Below are 27,272 nucleotides of genomic sequence, written 5' to 3'. Positions count from 1 at the left end.
TCTTGTTTTCCGGGGGAATCAATTTAAATTAAGTGAGAGTTTGCTAAAAACAAGCTAAATTATCTGTCAATCGGGTGAGAAAAATAAGATTCATTCAAGCAGAAACAAGATTATTTTTCTCACCCCATTGGAAGATAATTTTGCTTGTTTTAAGCAAAAACTCACTTAATCATTTTTATTTAGTTCCCTAGAAAACAAGACATATCTTATTGCATTTTACTACTTTAGTAAATGCATCTTGATTTAAGATTTTTTTTTTTATAATTGGACTGGAAACAAGACAAAAATACTAAGTAAGAAAAGCATTTTTTGCAGTGTGTTAATATTTCAAAGTTTACTCCATGTGAAGTTCCTTAGTGTTGAGATGACAGGCGTTTATGATTGATGATCTGCCATAAAGCTTATGTATTTAAATTCTCTCAACACACATGAATGTTAAAGCCTGAAACAATTTCCTTTCCATATCAGCGTCTATAATATTACAAACGCTGCAGTTAATGAGAAACAAGAAGTACAGTATATATACACAATGCAGGTCAGAAATTTGGAACAATTAATTAAGTCTCTTATGCTCATCAAGGCATTTATTTGGTCAAAATACTGTGAAAAGAGTAATATTGTGAAATATTATTAAAATTTAAAATAGCAGTTTTCTATTTAAATATATTAGAATAATGTAATTTATTCCTGATAAATTTTCAGCATCATTACTCCAGTCTTCAGTGTCACATGATTGTCAAAAGATTATTTTTCAAAGAAATGCTGTTCTTTTGAACTTTCTATCCATCAAAGAATTCTGAAAAAATGTATCATGGTTTCCACAAACAAACAAAAATGTGCGTGCGTGTGTGTGTGTGTGTGTGTGTGTGTGTGTGTGTGTGTGTGTGTGTGTGTGTGTGTGTGTGTGTGTGTGTGTGTGTGTGTGTGTGTGTGTGTGTGTGTGTGTGTGTGAGAAAGTGAGAGAGAGTGAGTGTGTGTGTGTGTGTGTGTGTGTGTGTGTGTGTGTGTGTGTGTGTGTGTGTGTGTGTGTGTGTGTGTGTGAGAAAGTGAGAGAGAGTGTGTGTGTGTGAGTGAGAGAGCGTGTGTGTGTGTGTGTGTGTGTGTAGTCTCAGACTTCTAAGAGCCCAGTAATTAAAGATTGCATCTTCTCTAGTGTTTCACATTTCAATGTCTCAAAGTGTGCTCAAATTTTGGTTAATATCTCCGTAAGATATAAAAGAGCAATACAATTCTCCTCTTGGTTGTTTTTCTTGAGGATGTGGCCAGACTTATTTTTAATGAGGACAGGAGACGAGAGACAATCTGTTTCTATCATCTTTTCTCTGTTTACTCTACCTGGACTTGTCTTTGGCGATCTCAATAGCCTTCAGATAAAACATCACAGCTTTATCCAAGTCCTCCTGGAAATACAACAACAACAGAAATAGGGACTAAATGAAATGTAAGGGACTTTCACACTGAAGCAGAAACAAAACACCAGCGGCTCATTGGATTCCCCTGAGAAAAAAACATCGAGACTTAAACATGATGACACACATATTAATCTTACAATACATACAGGCATACAAGAACAGAAAAGAAGATGTGTGTGTGGATGCCATAGCCTTGTTATGTTGTTATATGTTGTCAAGTGAAAAGACTCTCCTTGCTCTGAAGTCATTCATTATAAAAGTTCATGCTATACGTACTGTATGTTCCTGACGAATAGTCTTTAATGATCCCACCATACACTGCTTTGACTCACCGCTGAGGTAATGGAGTGTGAAGAGACGAGCTGAGCCTGGCAGAGATACGCTCGACACAGAAACTGAGTCACTGCGGGTTTCCCTTCCAAGTACATCTTTAAGCATTCCTGTGCGATTTCCCTACAGCCCAGCTGAAAACACAACACAACACAACAAGTATTTCAGCCTTCCTGCATGCAGATCACAACACACACTCAAATAATCAAAACCCACAAATAATGTGCACAATACTACTGAAATAGTTTTTAAATTAAAAAGTACAAGTAATTTAAACTTTATCTGTGTGCATACAATGCATTTTTGAATGCATATTAGAGCAGGGTGTCATTAGTCACGTCAATGTCTGGGGACTACAGATGAAAATTAGCCTTTGGCTAAATCCGGTACAATGCATGAAACGGAAACATTTATGTTAAAAATTTACATGGTCCCTTTATATATATATATATATATATATATATATATATATAAATATATATATATATATAAATATATATATTTATATAGTACTTTTCACAGTACACGTTGTTTCAAATCGGCTTTTACAGAAAATCATGATGTTTATAATAACTTACAGTTTCATTTATCAGATTAGAGCTGGACGATAATATAGTTACATTTTAGGACGATAATCAATCAAGTAGATGAGATTTATAGTACATATTGCTTTACATTGGAAAAATACTTCATATCCTTTCATTTTTTCACATTTAGTTTTGCTGTCTTATGGGGCTTTAAATTACTTTTTTTCCACATCAATCTACATTCCTCCCCCCATCATGACAAAGCACAGAACAGATTTGTGACAGCTCTGTAAGGCTTGGTTTTTGCTCTGATATTCATTTTCATCTGTTAGACCCTTTATTGACAGGCTTTCTGAATCATGTCCATTCTATTGAATGTGCTACAGGTTAACTCCAATCAGAGTGTAGAAATATCTCAAAGATGATCTAGCGACACTGAAATGCCGGAGCTAAATTTCAAGTGTCCCAGAAAAGGGTATCAATAATTATGCAATGTAATTATTTCTGTTTTTTTATTTTTAATCTATATAATATATACCACTCTACATCTGTGTACTTTACGTATGTGAGTAAAGTTGGACTATATGTGAATATATATATATATATATATATATATATATATATATATATATATATCAGGCAGTTGAGATATCATTTGCTATAGTATCACTTTATATGAATAATCTACTGTATGTATGCATTGCAGATAAAGTTAGACAGCACACACTGCAAAAAATGCTTTTCTTAGTATTTTTGTCTTGTTTCTATGGGATTAAAATCCTGCCATGATTCAAAACTGAAAATAAAGTTCTGAAAGGTTGAAACTAAGTGTTCGAAAACTCAAAATCTTACAAAAAAAAGTTTTGCAAGATCGAAACATAAGGTTTGCAAGCTTGCAAAATGTAAATAAGTAAAAATATCTCTGCAAACATTATGTTGTTTTTGAGATTTCCTTCTTCAGAACTGCAAAACATTTTTTACAATGTTGCGCAAACAATTTTTCAGAGTTTCAAATTTGTCAGTGTTCTCCCACTGTAATAGTTTGTTTTCCAGGTTTGAAACCTTGTAAATGGTGATCTGAAAAATGGTGTGCGAATGTGTGAAAAAAAGTTATGAAACTCTGAAAACAGAGTTTTGCAGGCTTGCAAAGTGATAAAAAAAATGTAAATCTCTGCAAACATAATTTTGTTTTTGAGTTTTCCTTCTTCAGAAGTGCAACACTCTTTTTTACGGTGTTGCGCAATAATTTTTTCAGAGTTTTGAATTTGTCACTGTTCTCCCAGTGTTTAGTTTGTTTTCCAGATTTGAAACCTTGTAAATGGTGATCTGAAAACTGGTGTGCGAATAGGTGAAAAAAAGTTTTGAAACTCTGAAAACTGAGGTTCGAAAGAGCGAAACTTATCACATTACATTACATTTGCACTCCTATTGAGGACTATTTTTTCAGAGCTGAGTTTACAACACCCACTTTGCGGAGATACACCCACACAGTTGCGAGCTTGCGACTCACGTGATTTGTGGCAGCGTTGTCACGCTCTCTGCTCTGGAACTCTGAAACTCAGACTGAGCGAAAATGAAGCTTCGCAACTTAAAAAAAAGCCTGGAGAGAGGGCCTTCTGCTCTTGGCCAATGCTTTGCTGTCTACTGACGTACAGTCCAATCACAAGTCGTATTTACTAGAAAGGTGGGATTGACCGACTGCTCCGCCAATGACGAAAGCGCACAGGATACGCAATAGTGATGTGTCGTTCATTAACGATTCGTTCATTTTGAAAGAATCATTAATATGACTCGGGACTACCGAGTTGTCTCAGAGAGTGATTCGTTCATATTGTGTGGACCTCGAATGCGCGCAACATCGCATAAGGTACATGAAGTCACGTCTGAAATTATTAGTCAATCTTTCGCGAGTCTCGGATCTTCGGGTTCGGGACGAGTCCGAGTCTTTTGTTCTTCATGTCAGTCCCATAGAGGGCCGAGGCTATGCTGTCAGTACTGAAAAGAGAAATGATTAGTTCGTCTGGTTTGGTTCGGCCGGGTCCGAGTATTTCGTTCTTCCTGTCAGTCCCATAGAGACTATGCTGTCAGTACTGGAAAGATAAATGATTAGTTCATCTCTTCGGTTTCGAGTCGTTCGTTCTTCAAGTCAGACTCACAAATATAGCACTATGCAGAAACAGAAATGATTAGTTAATCTTGAATCCTTCGTTCTTTTGTTACGTGACAGCTGGTATCTCAAATCAAATTCGTATTATTGACTGCGTCTGACTGTATATATTGCTTTATATTTTGGGAATTAACATAAAATTATCAAAATATATGTGCAATAAACATCATCTGAATAAAACAGTTCCATCTAATGATTGTCCCTGTCCATTTCACTTTTTGTTAAATGTCTTGTGCATCTGTGGTGTGTTTTTAGTTTTTATTATTACTATTATTGTTATCTATAAACACACACACACAAACACACACATATATATATATATATATATATATATATATATATATATAAACAATCTGTGTTTGGGTCAAACAAGAGTTTAGATAAGATTTCATAGTATTACATAACTGCAAATTTAAGTTATATACTTAGCTACTGTGACTTTTCACAAAACCAACCCGTCCCGAACACGAAGACTCGAGACTCGCGAAAGAGTGACTAATAATTTCAGTCGTGACTTCATGTACCTTATGCGATGTTGCGCGCATTCTTGAACGAATCACTCTCTGAGACAACTCGGTAGTCCCGAGTCATATTAATGATTCTTTCAAAATGAACGAATCGTTAATGAACGACACATCACTATTGCGTATCCTGTGCGCTTTCGTCATTGGCGGAGCAGTCGGTCAATCCCACCTTTCTAGTAAATACGACTTGTGATTGGACTGTACGTCAGTAGACAGCAAAGCATTGGCCAAGAGCAGAAGGCCCTCTCTCCAGGCTTTTTTTTAAGTTGCGAAGCTTCATTTTCGCTCAGTCTGAGTTTCAGAGTTCCAGAGCAGAGAGCGTGACAACGCTGCCACAAATCACGTGAGTCGCAAGCTCGCAACTGTGTGGGTGTATCTCCGCAAAGTGGGTGTTGTAAACTCAGCTCTGAAAAAATAGTCCTCAATAGGAGTTCAAATGTAATGTAATGTGATAAGTTTCGCTCTTTCGAACCTCAGTTTTCAGAGTTTCAAAACTTTTTTTCACCTATTCGCACACCAGTTTTCAGATCACCATTTACAAGGTTTCAAATCTGGAAAACAAACTAAACACTGGGAGAACAGTGACAAATTCAAAACTCTGAAAAAATTATTGCGCAACACCGTAAAAAAGAGTGTTGCACTTCTGAAGAAGGAAAACTCAAAAACAAAATTATGTTTGCAGAGATTTACATTTTTTTTATCACTTTGCAAGCCTGCAAAACTCAGTTTTCAGAGTTTCAAAACTTTTTTTCAAACATTCGCACACCAGTTTTCAGATCACCATTTACAAGGTTTCAAACCTGGAAAACAAACTATTACAGTGGGAGAACACTGACAAATTTGAAACTCTGAAAAATTGTTTGCGCAACATTGTAAAAAAATGTTTGCAGTTCTGAAGAAGGAAATCGTCTCAGGTTACGACTGTAACCTATGTTCCCTGAGAACAGGGAACGAGACAATACGTCAACGACGCTATGGGGAACGCCTCAGGCGTGACAGGTGTCTGAAATCACTATCAAATCACGTCAATCATATTGACCGGCGACAGCCCGTGAATCATTAGCGTGAATGATTAACGTGCGACCTGGAAGTATAAAGGGGCGCCTTGCAAACATGACAAATCACCTTATCGTCTGAAGGGACTGTACGGTAGGCAAGCCCCGCGGCATGGCAGGGAGACGTATTGTCTCGTTCCCTGTTCTCAGGGAACATAGGTTACAGTCGTAACCTGAGACGTTCCCTTTCGAAGGGAACTCAACAATACGTCAACGACGCTATGGGGAACGATATACCAACGCCGCCATGCTAAGGGGAGTGCATGCCAAGTGGCAGTGACAACTGTCAGAACCAGCAACTTCAAATGAAACGCTAGAACCACTCACCCTCAGGTCACACTGGGCTGTCAGTGACAGCATTCCCTACGGTCATAGCCCAAGCTACAGCCTCACAGAAAAACCTTCATAAACATGGTTAAATGAAAGGTCTACCTGGGCCGGCTCAGGGCCTGGAACCTCAGCTTCCAATTAGAAGGGGTCCCTTCTAGGGAATGTGGCTAGGGAACCCAAGGGAACCCCAGCCAGTCACTATTCAGGGGAACGTACTCTGCCCCGAAATGCCACCAGGACGGCCTGACCTGGCGCCAGTACATAGACACTTAGTCTGGCCAAATCCTGTCTGTCTGAAGACAGAGCCTCTGGACAAATGCCTTAAGTAAGGCATCCAACCCGAGGGACTGCGAAGCTGGCAGTGAACCACTCGGCCCGGATCTCAGAGACGGGATATCCCGGAGAGTATGACTCAGCATAGTGCTTTCCGACCCTTGCTAGCGAGGGGAGTTTCTCTACTCGATCCACGGATCAACCCAGTGTCTGTGTTTCAAAACACTGAGGAGGCCTGTGAAGGCCTAAGGGCTGATCTAACTGGGAGGCCTCACGAGAGGCCTACGACCGTCTGACCAGACTCAGGCAGCCGCATGCTCATAGAGACCCTCGTGAGGGGAGCACAAGGTCTGCCTGGTAGGCAAACCAGGCTGTAGGCAGAAAAAGGTTCCGGGAGGGAACCTTTAGCAGAGAATGAACACTTTAGCGAGCCAGGGCGCAAGCTCGCCTTCAGCAGCTGCCTATTAAGGCTAGCTGAAACTGATAGCAAGAGACCACTAGCTTCATAAACCCAGCACCACTAGGGAGCGTTACAGGGAGGCCCGGAGAGGCCTACTACCTGATCCCTTAGGGAGGCACGTGAGGCCTACTACCTGATAACCACAGTACGTGGGAACTCACCTTCAGGGAGGCCCGGTGAGGCCTGCTACCTTACAACCACGGTATGTGGGGAGCTCACCTTCAGGGAGGCCTGGTGAGGCCTACCACCTGGTCACCACTATCTGTGGGAACTCACTGGTAGCTTTGAGCCCTGAGTCCGGGTGAAAGTATAAGGTGGCCTGCTAAGGCCAGCCAGCTGGGGACTCGCCTATCAGGGAGGCCTGGTCGGGCCTACTAGCTAATAGCAAGTCATATTCTGCCATAAAGTACACTGTTGGAAACCATACTACACAGCATAATTCACTAATGGGCTTCCAGTAGCGCTATAAGGTATGTCCCACAATGTTGGGACTCACCTCCGAGGAGGCCTGTTTAAGGCCTACTACCCATCAGTGAGTCAACTGCCCGAACCACCAAGGCCAACCACGTAAAGTGAGCTGGCCTACAGTGCCCTCTGGGGGGCTGTCCAATCAAGGAGGCCTGCTGAGGCCTACTACCTAATGGCGCCTACAGCATCCTGGTGCCTAATCACATTGCCCATGGCAGTGTACTCCGCAAGAAAGCTAGTACCCTTAAAACAAGGGGAGTACAACATACGCCACTCTGCCTCAACGGAGGCCCCAGTTAGTCAGGGGCCTACCATCTATGCATGGGCGTCAGCTCAGGGCAATGCTCTGGCTTCAGGGGAGCGTACTTCGACCAAAGAAGAAGTGAAGCTTACTTCATACTCGACCCGAGCCATAGTGGTGCGAGGTGGGATAAAACAGAACTGGGAGTGAAGTGCTCAGACCTACCCTGTATCACAGGGGAATACTCACACCTCACCCTGAGGTTATCAGGGTGCGGGCCTGCCAGCGGCTCTAGGGGTGACAGAAATGTATCTGTGCCCAACCTAGGGGAGTGGGGCTTGAATGAAAGCCAACCACCTACAACCTAGCGCTCGAGCAGTAGCTCAGCGAGGTGAGTGAAGCCTAAACTGGCGGCCTAAATCCATAGGCCAGTTCTGCATGGCAGGGTCGGGCAGGAAACCCAGTCTTCTTCGTGAAGCGAAAGACGGCCTAACCCTGCTCAATAAAGACATATATACCACGGAGGCCTGTTTGAGGCCTACCATGTCCTTACAAACCATCCTCAGCACCACGCTGCATTACTCTAGTCACCCCAGAATGCAGAGAAGGGGGCGGGCCTTGGCCTAACGACTCCCACGGGAGGAGGCTGTTTATACAGGGATGCTAGAAACCAACATTCACACAGTGAAGGGTCAGAGGAAGAAATGCTAAAATTTTTAGCAGAGCGCCTCTAATATCCCTGGCACAGCCTAGGCCAGCTACAGAGGCGGCCCTGGTGAGGGCCAGCCTGCAAGCATAGATCTATCTGAGGGCTCGGAGGAGCCACAGCCTTACTAAAGAATATAGTCTGTATTATTCCATACAAAGGGCTGCAGAATCGCTCAGCCTAATGAAAACCCAAACAGAGCTCAAGGGGCGACATACTCAGGAAGAAGTCAAAACGGACCTGTGGGCCGGACATAAGATCTATCTGAAGCTCTAGCGTCAGTCAACACTCTAAGCAAAACAATTTAAAGAGAGAGACCAACCACTCTACCCTGAGGTGGCTAGCAGCCCGAAGGCTAACATAGTTATCGTTCTGGCCACCTAACGGGGAACTTCAGGGCCCTAATGATCCAGGAAGCTTCTCTTACCTTACCTTGACATGACCTCATAGCTCTATACAGGGAACGAGGTCTGTAGAGAGATACATCTCGGAATTTTAATTCACAAAAAATTACTCTTAAAAGACCAGTCAGCTCACCTGCGGCGTGCGGAGTGAAGACTCGCCAGATAGTTCTTTATGACCCTGGGGTCCACCACTTTACATGCCTGAAAGAGGCGTTTCTACTAGCCAAGCCTAGGCGGGCCATTGGAACATCGTTCTTATCATAGGCCCAGCCCCAGGCCTGATGTAATGAACGTCTGGGGAGTCAGAAGAAAGGAGAGGGCTGGATTTCTTTTTAATGAAGCCCTCCGGGGAGATTATCCATCAGCGACACTGTGTGCGCTTGTGCTGGATAACCTCCCTCAGATCCCTCTTCTTGCGGGAGTCACGCCTCTTCTGCACCCTGTTCCTCCACGGAGGGGGCGCACGAGAGGCGACACTGGCTCTCTGGCCCTGTCTACGGTCCTCGGACCGTGAAGGGCCAGGCCCTCCCGCCTGCCTGGGTGTGGAACCGGATCTCAGCGGTATGCAGGATCCTGCAGCAGGTCGGCCTGATATGCCTGCAGCACCGCCATAGTGTGCAGGGAAGCACCAGCCTGAACCGCTGTCGTGTATGCTCTGCCATTCAAACGTGCTGTTGACTTTAGCGGTTTGGATGGCAGGGTTGGAGCTCTCAGTGTCGACGCCTGCCCAGACACGAGATAGTTCGCAAACGACTCGTCAAATGGGCGGCATCGACACATACCCATGCTCTGCGATCCCCTCAACATCAGCGAAATTAACCCGCTGATGTCGGTGAATACTGGCAGAGTATGGGCTCTTCCATGCCCTCTCGATCTCCGTGTGAAGATCAGGAAGGAATGGAAGGCTCACCTGAGCTGGTGTGTATGGCAGGGGGAGAAACCGATCGCCAAGCCTACCGCGAGCGGTCTCTCCTCTAGCGCGTCGCCATGGCAGCTACAGCCTGTTGGCGGCGCGCTCCACAACATCCACCAGGTCTGCATACACGGGGCAGGGTGGCTGAGAGGGTTCAGGATCTACCTGATTATAAACCTCCTCAGCCATGTCCTGCTCGTCCTGAAGAGCAGCAACTGCAGGAAACCATTGGTGCCTGCAGTTCGCCCTCGTCAGCCGTCGAATCATTTGAGAGGTTTACAGGACTCTCAAGATGATCGATGAGCTCTATCTGGAAGCCCATGATGCAAGTCGCCGCTCTGCCTCGGCACGAGCGGGACCACGCGGACCAGACGTTGAACCCCCTTCACTCGAGAAGAGGGCCAGACGAGAGCGGAGCGTTTTAAGAGAAAAACGCTCACAGTTCACACAGAGGATTCCCTCGAGAACCCCTCGTGCGCGCTCTTCTCCCAGGCAGGAAAAAACACACTCGTGTGCTGTACATTTCATTTTCTTACCGTTTCATTGAGTAGCGTTTTCAAACAGACAGTCCTTGAAGACGATGAGATGATTTGTCATGTTTGCAAGGCGCCCCTTTATACTTCCAGGTCGCACGTTAATCATTCACGCTAATGATTCACGGGCTGTCGCCGGTCAATATGATTGACGTGATTTGATAGTGATTTCAGACACCTGTTACGCCTGAGGCGTTCCCCATAGCGTCGTTGACGTATTGTTGAGTTCCCTTCGAAAGGGAACTCAAAAACAACATAATGTTTACAGAGATATTTTTATTTTTCTACATTTTGCAAGCTTGTAAATCTTATGTTTCGATCTTGCAAAACTTTTTTTTGTAAGATTTTGAGTTTTCGAACACTTAGTTTCAACCTTTAAGCACGACTTTGCCATCAGAACCTTCTCTACAAATGAAACCTCAAGCCTAAAACATATTTCCCAGCTGGTAATAAATATTTTGCCACATCAGAAAGCACATAATGGGACTTTTTAAAGTGCTTGAGTGCAAAAAGCAAAAAGTCCCTGCGTTCAGCTTATACCTCAGACAAGCTCAGTATATATTATACACTTCTTCAGTTCTGAGAGGGATGAATCTCAATGCCCATAACGCATGCTGTCACTTATCTATTTAGGATTTCTCACTTCACAACTCATTGAGCAAAAGCCTGCTCAACTGCTCAGCTCTTATTGTCAGCTTTTCTCTTCTCAGGAATGGGACGGTTCAAATGATTGTATTTTTCTGTTGGTCGAATGTGACTTTTGAATTGTGTCAGCATATAAGAGATGATTTATACACACATTTGAGGAGAAATGGCAACACAATTGCTTGGCTTGCTATTCCGTCTTTTAGGATGAGCACCAATGTGAAAACATTTATGGACTCTATGTTTAGATTTATGTTTCACACAGTGTCTATCCACCTTTTTGGCTCCACCCTGATAACAGGAGCGGGGGCCGGTTCCCAAAGAATGTGTTTTTGATGTAAAAAATGCACGATGCAGCCCAGACAGCAACAGTGTCGGCCCAGATCCGGGTACATGCGGATTCAATGCGTACCAGATGTGGGCCGGATCTGGGCCGACACCATGTCAGCATGCCGCTGTCTTGGTTGCATCTTGTATTTTATGCACATTTGCATTTGGAGTTAAAAATCACAAGATCTTGAACTTGCTGTTAAAATGCAATGTCATGCATGAAACGCTGCAAAAGACATGAGTGCAAAATTTAAAGAGTCCGTCTAGTGCATTTACATTAAAAACCATGGAAAATTGGTGCAGTGGAATGGAAAATCGAGGATATAGCTTTGAACAGGGTTATTAAAGTTACTAAAACTAAAACTAGCACCTATGAAAAATAGTTTTGTTACTTGGAATAAAATAAAGGTTAACTGAAATAAAATACCACTTTAACTTATTTTATTTCAGCAAATTGCTAATGCAAAATGTCTCATTTAGTTTAACTTGATGTATAAAATAAGTAAAAATAAAATGTAAAAAACATATATAGGCATATATGACAAAAATACTAAAACTTTAACCAAAATTTTAATTAAATTAGAAAAAATAAAAATAAAAACGATTAATACAAATTTAATAGAATCTCAATAATACTAAAATAGCACTGCCTAACCCTAAGTGCAAAATAATATCTGACAATTATTTTTTATAGCATCTGCAAATATCATCTTATTACTATTTGCACTAGGCATATTTTGTGAGATTCACCTCAAAACCCCTCCAAGAACATGTCCAGGTCCCCTTTAGTATGAAAAAAATGTGTATTACACTATTACTGTATTGAGAATCAATCATGAGAATAACAGGAAACACACACAAATATGTGGATGCATTACAGTAAAGAGACTTTGAAGAGTAAATACAAACCACATCTTAATGGTCATGACAATATGTTTGAGTTTTCTTAATGCAATACATCATTTATGTTTTGGGATGAAAGATAGACATGTTTTTGTGAGATTCAAAAACCTGTCAAGAACATGTCCAGGTCACTGTACTGTTTGCAATTTACTGTATTCTAAATTAAAGTATAAAAGAAATGTGTATCATAGTATTACTGTATTGAGAATCTATCATGAGAATAACAGGAAATACAAAAATGTAAAGTATAGGGATGCATTACAGTAACGAGACTCGAAGGGTGAATGCATTTCATTTTGTCATTCGAACAATGTCAAAATGTCACTATGCAAACCGCATCATGCTTGATTTTTCTTAATGCTATACATTTTTGGGATGTTTTTGTGAGATTTTCACTCTTTATGAAACGGCAGCACATTTTGAGATAAGCTGCTGTTACAATAATCCTGTGCTAGTAAAGGCCCGTGGGGGCGTAGCTCCCGCTCGCTGTTATCTAACCCAGCATTATGTCTTCATCCGGAGACGAGAAACTCACACGCTGGCTGACACACACACCGAGATGCAGCAGGAGAGTCAACTCAGCGGTGTGTGTGCTTACCCTACGCTATATCCAGCTCGAGCTTGGGGTTTCCTCACACCAGAAACACTCAAGAGCAGTCTGTGTGATTTGCTTATCAATATAGATTTAAACATTTAAAATAGAACGGACATTCAAGCTCGTATCTTACATGTCATAGCATGCTATAATGTTTAAGCAGCTTTTATTAACCATAACGTCATTAAATCAATGAAAAGTTCACACTGCTGATGTTCTTCATCTGTGTTTTCCAGCACAAATATCCGAACATACTTAAATCAAGATACATTTGCTGGAGGAGCAAAATGACTAGGGGTGAAACAATATATCATGTCACAATATATCGCAATACAAAAATGCAACAATATTTATCGTGGATAGTGAAAATATGTATAATTCACCCATAATAAAATTTCTGTGTGAGTAAACAATTCAAGTTCTCAGAGTTTTAATGCCATTTCTACATAAAACTGATATAATGTTGAACAGAATGTACAATAATGCAATGGGGGAATATTTGTGGGTCCTGATAATACCAAATATCTTATGTTACGAGTAAAAAGTGGCATATATTATTTTAAATATGTCTTGTCTGTGACAAAGAGCAAGCATATTCTTCTAAAATAATTCTGTATTTTCAAAATCATGTAGACTTTTATTCTGGTGTTCATTTAGATTAACCAAATTTAAAACCAATGTAAAACCAAATTTAGCATTTTAATCCCTAAAAATGACTGAAGATATTAAGTCTTGTTTAATGAAAAACTTCTTTATAAAATTAAGTTACTTTATGCCTAAAACTATAACAAATATCCGCCTCAGAAATACACTTTTTCACTTTAAATTAAGTTTATTTTTCGGACCTCCTATTGGCAGATATTTGTTCTTGTTTTAAGAACAAACTCACTTAATTTTAATAAACTTAATATCCTACGTCATTTTGCTTCTCCAGTAAATGTATCTTGATTTAAGAATGTTTTGATATTTGTAAAGAAAAACAAGAGTTTTTTCGTAGTGCATGACCTATACTGATGAATAATCAACGGCATGGCATCAGTGCATAGAGTAATCAATAAATACAGAGTGAATTCAGGTGAAACTTTTTGTTTGAAATCAAAGAAAGTCTGCCTGACTGCAACAGTTGCATCTGAAATCGCATATTTCCCTACTATATAGTAGCGAAAAACAGTATGTGACAAAAAAAAAGTACGTCTGAATTCACAGTACTCATAAAAGAGTTGGCAAAAAGTACCCGAATGACCTACTACTTATTCAAAATAAGAACCTACTCAGGAAAGTATGCGATTTCGGACACAACCCATCCCAGACAACAACATCGTGTCGACCCAGATCCGGGCCACAACTGGGCCGCGTTGAATCCACATGCATTTAAAGTGCATATTTTCTTTTTTAAATTTTCAGTAAGAACACACCACTCATATTCATACTAAAAAAAGGCATAGAATAGTGTAGAAGAACGCGAATAGAGTTCAACAGTTCCCGCCCCTTTTTCAGCAGCGCTGGTTCCGAAAATCATTTTTCCATTCATATTTCCCATATGGATCTTCATTTAAGAGTTAAAAACCATGAACCAAGCCAATCAGCTACGAGAATCGGAACATTACAAAGTTTAATTTGAAGCAAAATGTTTTTGAAAATCAGACAAAAATACAAAAAACTTTAGTGACTTTAGTGAAGGAAAGAACTATAATCACATGAAGCATTGAGAACAGTTTTTAACCGAATTAAAAACGATGGATAAATAGTAAAACTACTCATGTACAAATGTTGATTATATAGCCTATATATATAAAAAATAGTACATATTTTAATTTAAGTTTACTGCTGATTGGTTTAGTTTTCTGTATAGCATTGTGGGTAATGTAGTTTTTTACTAGGAATAATGCAGGCTAGCGGCTTCAATAGAAGCATTTTTTTTAAATGATCGTATAAAATCAATTTAAATTTCCCTGTGGAGAAAATGAATGTAGTTTTTACCTCAGAACAGATTCAGCAGAGTGTGAGTGTGTTTTATAGTCTCACCTGTAGAGATAGTTCAGCACACAGAACACTGAGCTCAGACTGACAAGATCCAATCAGCTCATACGCTTTCCTCACAAACACAACATCTGCACAAAACACATGGAAAACAAGCATTTGTGTAGCTGTGACTTTCTCTGTGTGACAACTAACCCCTCATGAATGCGTTTTCACTCGACTAACAATACAATATTATATTATTAAGACGATATAAACACGCAGTTTAACGGTTAAGTTACCTCTTTTCTCCTGAGCTTTCAATAAATATTGTCGAATTCTAAGATCCATTTCCCGTCATCAGACGTTCAACAGCAGATCAGCTGTTAAATTTAAGAAGAGTTCAAAGACAAATATTGATTTTTAAGCAGGTTATCGTTTACGTGTTTTGTTTATGTTGAGGGTCGGTTCAGCTGAGTAACCAGCGAGTGTTTGGACTGGTCTCTTAGCAACGGGACGCTGAACGGAAAGCACGCAGGGTCAAACTCTTTTTTTTTTTACACCAGTCCAGACTCACGAGTCTGTTTACAGAATCTGTCATAACGTTTAATATCGCTAATAGGATGGAATGGAATATACACACAATTGATTAAAAGTAACTACAAATTTTAAAAGGTGCAAATCAGCATCCATAATGGATCTTCAAATTGTCATTAAAATGTTGAATATTTTAATATATTACTTTTATTTTATTAATAATAAAAATGCAATTTCCTCAGTCTATCCCCAGAGAAAAAAGTTTTAATCACAATATTAATCTCATATTTCTCTTGAAGTTTGGTAAATTATTAATTGGAGTGTAATGAGGGATTGTGTCTCATTAATAGAATAATGAGATTTACAGTAGAGCTCAAAGTTAGAATGGCCTCAGTAGAGTTTGATTCAGTAAGAGTCTTTTTAAACCCGCCAGTACAGTTTCTAGTAGCAATCAGAATTTAGTAAATTACAGACTGAGCTCTTTAGTTCCCAGTTGGTGCGTACATTGCTTTGCAATTCCACATCTAATGGGCTCTTTGGGGATGAAGTGTGTAGAGTTAGTGTAGAGTTAATCCTGTGACAGGCTCTGCTCACTGCTCACAGAATCAAACATTCAACACTTCTGTTTACTGTTGCATCAGGTTTACGGCATGCTTTAGGGGTTCGGCGGTCAAGTAAATCCAGAATAGAATAGAATAGAATATCAAAGCTTTATAAAGGACACACTTGGTCGAAAACACCAACAATAACAGACAAATACAAATAGAATATCAATCAAAGCTTTATAAAGGACACACTTGATCCAAAACATCAATAATAGCACAGACAAATACGAATAAAATAGAATAGAATAGAATAGAATAGAATTTTATGCTGCACCAAAAAACGCCCTTTGGACTTATAATAAACTTTGAACTTGAATAGAATCAGTGGCGGATGCAGAACGTGACAGATGGGTGGGCCTGGATTAAGTCGAGGTGGGCCTGAATCTAGGGTTTAGTAGGCTATATTTATGGAGATGAGAAATAAAAACCGCACTGTACAGCTATGATCAGCTGTTCGGCCGAGCTTTCGAAGTTGTTAATACGGAAAGACCGAAGCTGACCGGTTGGTTTTAGTCAAATGACCTTGCGGCACTCTCTGAAAAGTTGAGATGTTTTTCATCTCGCCGCGGCATATAGGCGCGCCTGGAAAAACGAGCGCGCTGCAGCCTGCACCACATGCGTATGGCAAGCACTGTTGCCAGATTGGAAATGTCCAATTATCGTACCAGAAGTTCAAAATGATTGTATTTGGAAGAACATTATCGTACACGACGTAAACGTGCAGAATACAGCTATTTATCCCAACATGTAGGATGGATTAGATGGAGTAGTGTTGACGTGCGGGCCGGGCGACACGTGGTGCCTGTGTGTGTGTGTGTGTGTGTGTGTGTGTGTGTATACGTGCTTGCGTGCAGGCAGGTGAGCCTGCAAAATGATTCTGGGTCAGAGAGAGAAGCGGTAGGATGTTTTGACGAACGAGTGAAAACTCTGAAATTATCGTTCATTATGGGATTTTTTTCATTATTGATCGTACATCGTACAGAGGTCAAAATTATCGTACAAATACGATAATTATCGTACATCTGGCAACACTGGTGGCAAGCTAAAGTATTCATAAAGCATGCGGGAGGCGCGATTTGCCATAAAAGCGCGCATTCTTAACGTGCACTTTGTGGTCACGGAAAACGCGCGCCAGAAATTTGTGGTTTTTGCATTAAAAAAAAAAATGTATGAAACTTTATTGTAAAGTGTTACCGGAATTACAACTGGAAAATTTGCGAGATGTGTCTCGAACGAATAAGGGATTAAGGGACTGTCCGAGGTGCTGAAATAAAAAACAGTGAACTTGAAACCGAGAGTTGTTTTTCTTGTTACAAAAACACTTCAGAGGCATAAAACACCTGCAGACAGAAACAATATCATTTAAATAGCAGATCACACGTCGAGGACGCACGTTTTGATGCAAAAAACGCGCGTTTCTGACGCGCTTTTTCCGTGACCACAAAGCGCACGTTAAGAACGCGCGCTTTTATGACAAATCGCAAGTCCCTTGGCAGTCGAAACGCATGCGTTTGACGAGTCAATCAGATGCCTGACCACGTCTTTCACGACCGCGTCGCTTCCATTATGAGCGCGAACATCTGAAATAACAAACTTGAGCGCGCAAAAAACGCGATATGTGAACGGGCCCGTCTTTGTCTTTCCAAGACAATGAGCCTCGTCCCCTCTCCTTGCAAGGGTGTCAAAGTCTGGAAAAAATATGTACAGTGACATGACATAACTGCCAGATTCAAACTGTGCGTTCGCGCGTTGGCTGGCGCTGAGCCAGAGATGGACGCGCTCAGGCTTGTCATATATCATATAAAGTGTTCGGCAGGCCGTATATGGCCAAACTTAATTCATTATTATTATTATTAAAATTAAAAATTTAAATTTCGTTTTTATTAATCTGATTGGGTGGGCCACCTGTCAATCTGGGTGGGCACGTGCCCACCCAGGCCCGCCCATAAATCCGCGCCTGAATAGAATAGAATAGAATTTCATGCTGCACCAAAAATCACCCCTTGGACTTACAGTATAATAAACTTTGAACTTGAATAGAATAGAATAGAATAGAATAGAATATAGAATAGAATAGAATAGAATAGAATAGAATTGTATGCTGCACCAAAAAAAATCGCCCTTTGGACTTATAAACGTTATAATAAACTTTGAGCTTGAATAGAATAGAATATAATTTTATGCTGCACAAAAATCGCCCCTTGGACTTATAATAAACTTTGAACTTGAATATAGAATATAACAGAATAGAGTAGAATTTTGAGGCACCAAAAATAGCTCTCAGTGTGTGATGTTGCTGAGATCTTTCCAGATTATTTAGATTAACAAATGTGAGAGCATTAGAGTTTTTGTCAGGAGACTCAAGCAAAAGTCTCCATTTGATGTTAAAGTAACCTAATTCTTGTCTAGGAGAAACATTCGCGATGTTAAAGAGATATAATTTTTTTTTTTTTCTCTCTCTGGGAATACATCTAGAATCAAGGCTGCTTGTGAAAAGGATGGTCACATTATTCTCTGTTGGGAAATTCATTAAATCGTCAGGGTTTATGTGTGACTTGTGGAGTGAAAACCTTGTAGAGCAATCTTCAGTCAGTCATCTCTATTACATCTGGATGTGAGATGATTCTTGCCTGTGGCTTCACTGGTCTATGACTCAAACAGCCTGGAGAATGAAAGGTGTAATTACTTGTAATACACTTGTACTGCATTCCATAATTATCAATTTGATATAATATAACGAGAGAACTTCTAAAAAACTCTCTGAATACAAGTAAACTCTACATTAGCTCTGGAGAATTACTGCATACTTCAAGTCAACATGAAATCATCACCTTTCCTCCTGTTTTAAGGCCCGTTCACAACAAGGACGATAACAATATGATATAGTTCTAAAAATTATTACGTTATTATAATGAGAATACCATAAAACATTTTCTGATGGGTAAAATCCTGCCATTCATAATATCCTATTTTACTCAGAAATCCTTCATATTACATAGTGGGTCGCAAGCAGTTTCATGTTAGCATCAGATATCATAATTTTGATATTTGTCATTCTGTCTAAATGTGTTGTATGATTTTCTGTTTAATGCAGCATAAATGCATGAGTGAGGACATGATGATTCATGGCTTTGATGAAAATTATTAAATATGATGCATTGCATCATGGGCGGTTAATGAATCAATGAAACCGATCAGGGGTGCGTTTCCCAAAGCCAACTATGGTCACAAGTTCCGTTGTTACCAATAGAGTTCAATGGAAATTACGATCATAGTTGGCCAACGATGCTTTTGGGAAACGCACCCCAGAGTCAGAGACACTGATCATCCCTCACATTATAGTGACAAAGTTATGCACACATTATCAATGTATAAGAGTAAATCTACTAAACTTTGTGACATAATGAATGAAATGATTGATTAAATATAACTTAAACCTTTTCGGTTAACAGAATAACACTTTTTACTTACAAATCTGATGCAATGGCATATAAAATAACCAAGCAACATTTAAATTAATACTATATACATACAAATGGTACACAAAACATGATAACGGTAAAAACTGATTTTTCCTCACAATTAAATAATTCTCAAATCATTTAATCAAAACAAGCTACCAAACTTGACAAATACATCAACAAAACAACAGGTAAAATGCAACCTTATAAATGACATGGTGCATGATGTGAACATCTGTATTGTAAACTCACTAAATATAACAAACAATCCTGAGTAATGTAAACGTCTGAATTACAGCTTCCATGCATGCTTGTGTACAAATGTAGAATATTTTAACTTTTCTGCTGCATGTACAGAAAACGTTATACAGTTATGTGCTGCATCATACGTTAGAGGGGCTTGCATGACCTCTGACCTTTTGAAGATGGCAAGACAGACTGTGATATTAATTCATGGCAATCGACAGACAGAAAGGATTAGATTCCCTTTACTAGTGCAGATGTGTGTGTGTTCTGGAGTGTGTTTTAGGAAGACATGCATGAATAACCAGCGGAACTGATCAGGTTTGATGTAAAGAAGATCGATTCTCAGTCGATGTGAGTTTGGATCATGTGTGTGTTTGTGTGTGTGTGTTTGTGTGTGTGTGTGTGTGTGTGTGTGTGTGTGTGTGTGTGTGTGTGTGTGTGTGTGTGTGTGTGTGTGTGTGTGTGTGTGTGAGTGAACACACTGACTCTCTGATCTAAACATCCTTTACTGTGTTAAAGCCTAGAGGATGCTCGAATCATCTCTGAGAGAGCAGATTCATTCATATATAAACGTTATCTTCACAAATTTATCAGCATAGACTGTTTTCATGCATGCAGACGTTAATGGCATCCAGGAATCAATCATTCAATCACTGCTAAATTTAAAAACATAAAATCATGATTTTCTGCAAAGCTGTTTTGAAACTATATACAATACAAGTAAAAATGACAAAAATAACCATATTGGCTAAATGTCACAAAAACATTCCCGGGTCACAGTATCCACAAAAAAATAAAATAATAATGATAATAAAATTACAAGCCGTTTTAGGACGAAGAATATTTTTTACATTGTGAAATTTTTTTTAATGACAATTAAGCATATAAACCAACAGATTCCTTCTGATGATTCTCGTATTTAGTATTTTAAATTTAGTAAGTAGTATTTAAAGTATCTAAATAAAAAATATTGTACGCACATATTAAAGCTAATACAACAAATACTATCTTACAATACAAGAAATGCTTTAAATTATTAATTTAGAACAGAGAAAATAAAATCTTAACATGTCTTTGTGTATTCCAATTCAGTTTTTCAATGTTTGAAATAAATACATAGAAACATACATACATAAATGACCTCTATAAAGTTGAGTTGAGTTTTGAAGTTGAGTTTGTAGACATTCACTGCAGATATTTGTTCTTGTTTTACGAACAAACTCACTTCATTTAAATACATTTTTCAGAAAACAACTTAATATCTTCAGTCATTTTGCTTCTTCTCCAGTAAATGTATCTTGATTTATGAATGTTTTGATAGTTGCACTGGAAAACGAGACAGAAACACGTTAAGATAACTTCCTTTCCTAGCGTTTGTCTCTTGATTCTTCAGTGTCCTGTAATTATAGAGAAGTGAAGAGTTTGATGGAGCTTCACAAGCTTGTATTCATCAGTGATACAGACACATTTTGACAAGATGGACACTGCCAGGAGTTGTTCAGTTTGATGACTGATTATCCGGAGACACTGTTATTTATGTCACTTGTCATCTAACGCATGCATTCTCTTTCTGTTTGCAGAGATTGAAAAGTGCAGATGTATGTTATTCATTCATGACCGGCCACTGACCCGACACCCTCCTAAAGCTGACTTCAATACTCATATTCATATTCCTAATCCTCACAGCTTCCTTTGACCTGAAATAAAGCAGTTAATGTGTGACTAAACATCACTTCTGCTCAGATCCATAGACATCCACTGACCACAAAAGCACAAGAAACGTGTGTTTTCATGAGATAAATTGCTGCTATACAGCGAAACTGAACAACACAATCTCATAATGTTAAAATGCCAGCTTGTTGGATTGGACTAGATTAAGAAATGCAGACAAAAGTGTTGCAAAACTCAAGAGCTTGATTACGAATCTCAAACTTGTACAATAAATATGTGTACTTGTACATTGGATGTTGAACCCCATCATGAAAACCTGACAAATAAAAATCTTACATTGAACAATAATAAATTGTTATTAAAGTTAAAGCTGCAGTCCGTAACTTTTTTGGGATAAAAATTATCCAAAATACATTTTCGAGCAAGTACATAACCAGCCAGTGTTCAAAACTATCCGCTTGCCGTAGCTCGATGCTAAACGGTAAGCTTGTAACTCCATTGGAACTGTTGGATTTCCAAGGGAATTTCAAGCATGTGTTTGATCATTATGTCACATCTACACATAAAGAAGAGTCTCGGCTAGTAGACTACGAGTGTGGGTATGTTGGAGGAGGACATTATAGCCTTTTCTCACAGCACTTGATATAATTAAACTTATTAATTTGATGGCGGATCCAGGAATGTCAAACGACAAACTGGAGATTCACCCGCTGTAAATGGTTAAACCACGAGCTCTAACCAGCTAAACCATGAGATCTAACTAGCTAAACCATGAGATCTAACCAGCTAAACCATGAGATCTAACCAGCTAAACCACGAGATCTAACCAGCTAAACCATGAGATCTAACCAGCTAAACCATGAGATCTAACCAGCTAAACCACGAGATCTAACCAGCTAAACCACGAGATCTAACCAGATAAACCATGAGCACAAACCAGCTAAACCATGAGCTCTAACCAGCTAAACCATGAGATCTAACCAGCTAAACCATGAGCTCTAACCAGCTAAACCACGAGCTCTAACCAGCTAAACCACGAGCTCTAACCAGCTAAACCACGAGTTCTAACCAGCTAAACCATGAGATCTAACCAGCTAAACCATGAGATCTAACCAGCTAAACCATGAGCTCTAACCAGCTAAACCATGAGATCTAACCAGCTAAACCATGAGATCTAACCAGCTAAACCACGAGATCTAACCAGCTAAAACATGAGATCATACCAGCTAAACCATGAGTTCTAACCAGCTAAACCACAAGATCTAACCAGCTAAACCATGAGCACAAACCAGCTAAACCATGAGATCTAACCAGCTAAACCATGAGCTCTAACCAGCTAAACCACGAGATCTAACCAGCTAAACCACGAGATCTAACCAGCTAAACCACGAGATCTAACCAGCTAAACCATGAGCTCTAACCAGCTAAACCATGAGATCTAACCAGCTAAACCACGAGCTCTAACCAGCTAAACCATGAGATCTAACCAGCTAAACCATGAGATCTAACCAGCTAAACCATGAGCTCTAACCAGCTAAACCATGAGATCTAACCAGCTAAACCACGAGCTCTAACCAGCTAAACCACGAGCTCTAACCAGCTAAACCATGAGATCTAACTAGCTAAACCATGAGATCTAACCAGCTAAACCATGAGATCTAACCAGCTAAACCACGAGATCTAACCAGCTAAACCATGAGATCTAACCAGCTAAACCATGAGATCTAACCAGCTAAACCATGAGATCTAACCAGCTAAACCACAAGATCTAACCAGCTAAACCATGAGCACAAACCATCTAAACCATGAGATCTAACTAACCAAACCATGAGATCTAACCAGCTAACTAACCAGCTAAACCATGAGCTCTTCATTTCAACATGCAATGTAGGTTTTTCTAAGATGGCAGAGCTATTGATGATTCAATTACATACTCATTTAAACAATTCAGAAGCTACTGTGAACTTAATAGAAAAATGCAACAAAAAATGCAATTAATCCACTTTACCAACACTGATGCGAAATAATCCATGAAACAAATGGCCCATATAATCCAAGGATGCAATCAATAAAAAAAAATCACAAATGTTCGTTCACCAGGTTTGGCTACAGTAATGGAATCATGTGACTTCATGCCCACCTGACCACTATGGGGGCGTGGCCAAAACAACCACCAAGCTTTTTTCCTCAAAACAAATTAAGTACAAGTATTAAGTAAAGTAATTCTTCTTCTACATTTAATTCATATGTAAATTGTCAATTTAAATTTAGGATATAATCCTAATTAAAGAAATACCCATTTAAAAATACATTAGGCTGCAATAGTTTCAATAGCAATAGAAATACAAACTTTCCTCTAATAAAAGAAAGGAAACATCAGATCAGTGATTAATGAGCTAAAACATTTTTTAACTGGTTTTAGTTTCTAATAATCCTGTGACTCATGCACTATACATTTTTTAAGTCATTTTTGCATGAAGAACAGACCCAAATTCATGAATGTAATCTCACATAAAGATCATATTCAGAGGATTTGAAATAGGTCTATGCCACACATTTATATTCACCATTTGAATGATATTTACATTATATGATATTTACATTTGGCAGATGTTTTATCAAACAGAAGAAAGAAAATAATCTGGGTTTGGATCAACATTTTTTTCAGACTTCATTTTTGGATGAACTATTCCTAGTACATTTTTAGTAGATGTTTTACCCTTTTGTTTGCCCTCTTGCTCTTCTGTGTCTCTTTCTGTCAGGGTTCTGTCACTTCTGTCTGGATTATATTTCTGTTGGTGACAGAACTCTGACATTCCTGAGGCCTGTACCATGATGGTAGTTGAACAAACTCAGGGTTACAGGATTAGTTTAGAGTTGACAAAACCAAACCAATCCAACCAGGCTTTGTTGGTACCATGATGCTGATCATCAACTTTCTCTGTCAACCCAGGCTTTGATCCTGAGTTTAGGAGTTTAAGTGTGACATCAGTAGCGAACAGCCAATCACACGTTGAAAAAGAGTGAAACTGAGATTAATTTCTCGCGAGAGAAGCAGTGCAATTCACTTATTAAATAAAAGTATTAAAATAGTAAGAATTTAAACAAATTTACACAGCAAGGAGAAACAGCTGTCTATGAAAGAGGACAACTAAAAGAAAAAGTCTCTCTACTGTATATCAGTGCAAGTAAAAGTTGTGAAGTTATTTTATACAGCTGATAAAGGTATAGAGAGAATTGAACATTTAAACTCACATGTAGTCATTTTATAGCTTCATCTATTGATGCTAAAGCGTATTTATATTACCTTTATATATTTATTCATTTAAACTGCGTAATAATAATTGATGAACTAAAATTGTACATGTGTGATTGATAAAGGGTATAATAATTACATAAATAATATCTAAATCATACAAATTTATTATTCTAAATAAGCATCACTAAAAAACAGACGATTTTGTCTTTAAAAATAATTTGCTATGTAGTGACCTTTAATTTGGAGTAGAAACAGGTGGAGTGACTTTATCGCATCAGACATGTGTCACTTTGCTCACAGCTGATTGGTCCAAGTTCAGTTTGCAACCTCTGACCTGGAACATCACCTGACCCGGACCAGGTTAGCCGTGGAGCGTAAGTTACTATGGCGATGAACACTTCTAAAAGCCAAATCACTTTCATGGTCCCTAAAACCCAGGGTTGACGCAAACTAAACTGAAACATAGCTGGCTAGCCACCTAAACCGGCTTCATGGTATAGGCCCCTGGTTTGTCCTGTGTTTATGTCTGGTTTATTGTGAGCACATGGCTTCTTGTATTCCTGTGCCATGTGCTCTTGTCAATTGTCAGCCCCTCCCATCTCGTTACCTGATAATTGATTATTCCTCTCCACCTGTTGTTCGTTACCTTCCTTGTTTGTTCCCTATTTAGTCTCCCTGTGTTTGCAGTCCTGTGCTGGTTTGTTATCTATGTTTCCCTTGTGTTTTCAGTGGATACCCGAGTTCTCTCTTGTTTTCCCCTACGGAGTAGTTTTGGTTTGTAGTTTGTTTTGTTTGTTTAATAAATATCCTTCCTGCACTTGGATCCTTGCTTTCTGTTTTACCCCTTCCCGTGACACTTTCAGCCCCGTCACGCTGTTTTACATGCTTTCTGTTGATTTTTCATCTGTAGAAATGGACGCTTAGTTTTCTGGGAGCAAAAACGGGCAGTTCTCCTGATCCGAGTGTCATCTGTCCTTTATCTTTCTGAGTAATTAAAGAGGCGAAAGCTCACAGCATCCTGACAGCATCACATAAGAGTTCACCGAACGTTCACATTACCCAAGCTTATTTATGGGCTTTACTTGTGCCTTTCTTCTTCACTTTCCTTTGATGTTGCATTAATTACATGATCATCATTATTAATGCTTATGTTAACAAACCCTCCGTCCCTTCAGACGCCAAATTTACATGAACAAATAGTTTTATATATGGGCTGTGTGGGATATCACTGCTGTTCTATCAAATTGGATGAACAGACGGATAGACAGACGGATGGATGGATTGATGGATGGATGTTGGATGGATGGATGATGGATGGATGGATGTATAGATGGACGATGGATGGGTGATGGATGTATAGATGGATGATGGATTTATAGATGGATGGATGGATGATGGATTTATAGATGGATAGATGATGGATTTATAGATGGATGGATGGATGATGGATTTATAGATGGATGATGGATTTGTAAATGGATGGATGGATGGATGATGGATTTATAGATGGATAGATGATGGATTGGTAAATGGATGGATGAATGGATGATGGATTTATAGATGGATGGACAGATGGATGATGGATTTATAGATGGATGGATGGATGATGGATGTATAGATGGATGATGGATTTGTAAATGGATGGATGGATGGATGATGGATTTATAGTTGGATAGATGATGGATTTGTAAATGGATGGATGAATGGATGATGGATTAATAGATGGATGGACAGATGGATGATGGATTTATAGATGGATGGATGGATGATGGATTTATAAATGGATGGATGATGGATGGATGGATGATGGTTTTATAGATGGATGATGGATGGATGATGGATGGATGGATGATAGATTTATAGATGGATGATGGATGGATGGATGATGGATTTATAAATGGATGGATGATGGATTTATAGATGGATGGATGATGGATGGATGATGGATGGATATATGTATAGATGGATGATGGATTGACTGATGGATGGATGATGTATGTATGTATATATTGATGGATGATGGATGATGAATGGATGATGGATTTATAGATGGATGATGGATGATGAATGGATGATGGATGGATGATGGATTTATAGATAGATGATGGATGATGAATGGATGATGGATGGATGATGCATTTATAGATGGATGATGGATGATGGATTTATAGATGGATGATGGATGATGAATGGATGATGGATGGATGATGCATTTATAGATGGATGATGGATGATGGATTTATAGATGGATGATGGATGGATGGAAGGATGATGGATGGATGATGGGTTTATAGATGGATGATGAATGGATGATGCATGATGAATGGATGATGGATGGGTGATGGATGGATGATGGATGGATATATGTATAGATGGATGATGGATGGATATATGTATAGATGGATGATGGATGGATATATGTATAGATGGATGATGGATGGATATATGTATAGATGGATGATGGATGGATGGATGGACTGATTGATGGATGATGTATGTATGTAGGTCTATATATAGATGAATGATGAAATGCGGCTTTCTTGACTTTAAAATGTATCTTTTAAATTGACAAACATCATATGTGTAATTCAGGGCACAATTCAAACGGGATCCAAATATTTGTTGTCTCTTGCCATATTGAACAATATTGAATACCATACAATATTTTTCCGAAATAAGGTCCCATGGTCCATCGGAAGGGGAGGGGCTTAGGCTCTG

General features: G+C 39.3%; 1 protein-coding gene across 1 annotated transcript in view; it reads right to left on the bottom strand.

Moving 5' to 3' along the window:
* cfap46 (cilia and flagella associated protein 46) overlaps positions 1-15,257 on the bottom strand; it is a 146,466-nt gene extending 131,209 nt beyond the window's left edge. The window contains exons 1-4 of the mRNA XM_077247212.1: positions 15,078-15,257; positions 14,842-14,927; positions 1,745-1,876; positions 1,336-1,400 (exon numbers count right to left, since the gene is read on the bottom strand). Of these exons, the coding sequence (XP_077103327.1) occupies positions 1,336-1,400; positions 1,745-1,876; positions 14,842-14,927; positions 15,078-15,126 (332 nt within the window). The 5' untranslated portion in view covers positions 15,127-15,257. The remainder of the gene's footprint in view (positions 1-1,335; positions 1,401-1,744; positions 1,877-14,841; positions 14,928-15,077) is intronic.
* Between the last annotated feature and the right edge of the window lie 12,015 nt (positions 15,258-27,272).

The sequence above is a fragment of the Siphateles boraxobius genome, unplaced genomic scaffold, assembly GCF_051911475.1.
Source record: "Siphateles boraxobius isolate OS27281-9 unplaced genomic scaffold, OSU_SipBor_1 108, whole genome shotgun sequence".
NCBI classification, from domain to species: Eukaryota; Metazoa; Chordata; class Actinopteri; order Cypriniformes; family Leuciscidae; genus Siphateles; species Siphateles boraxobius.
Note: the sequence above shows the minus strand (reverse complement) of the source record. Positions and strands in the feature narration are given on the sequence as shown.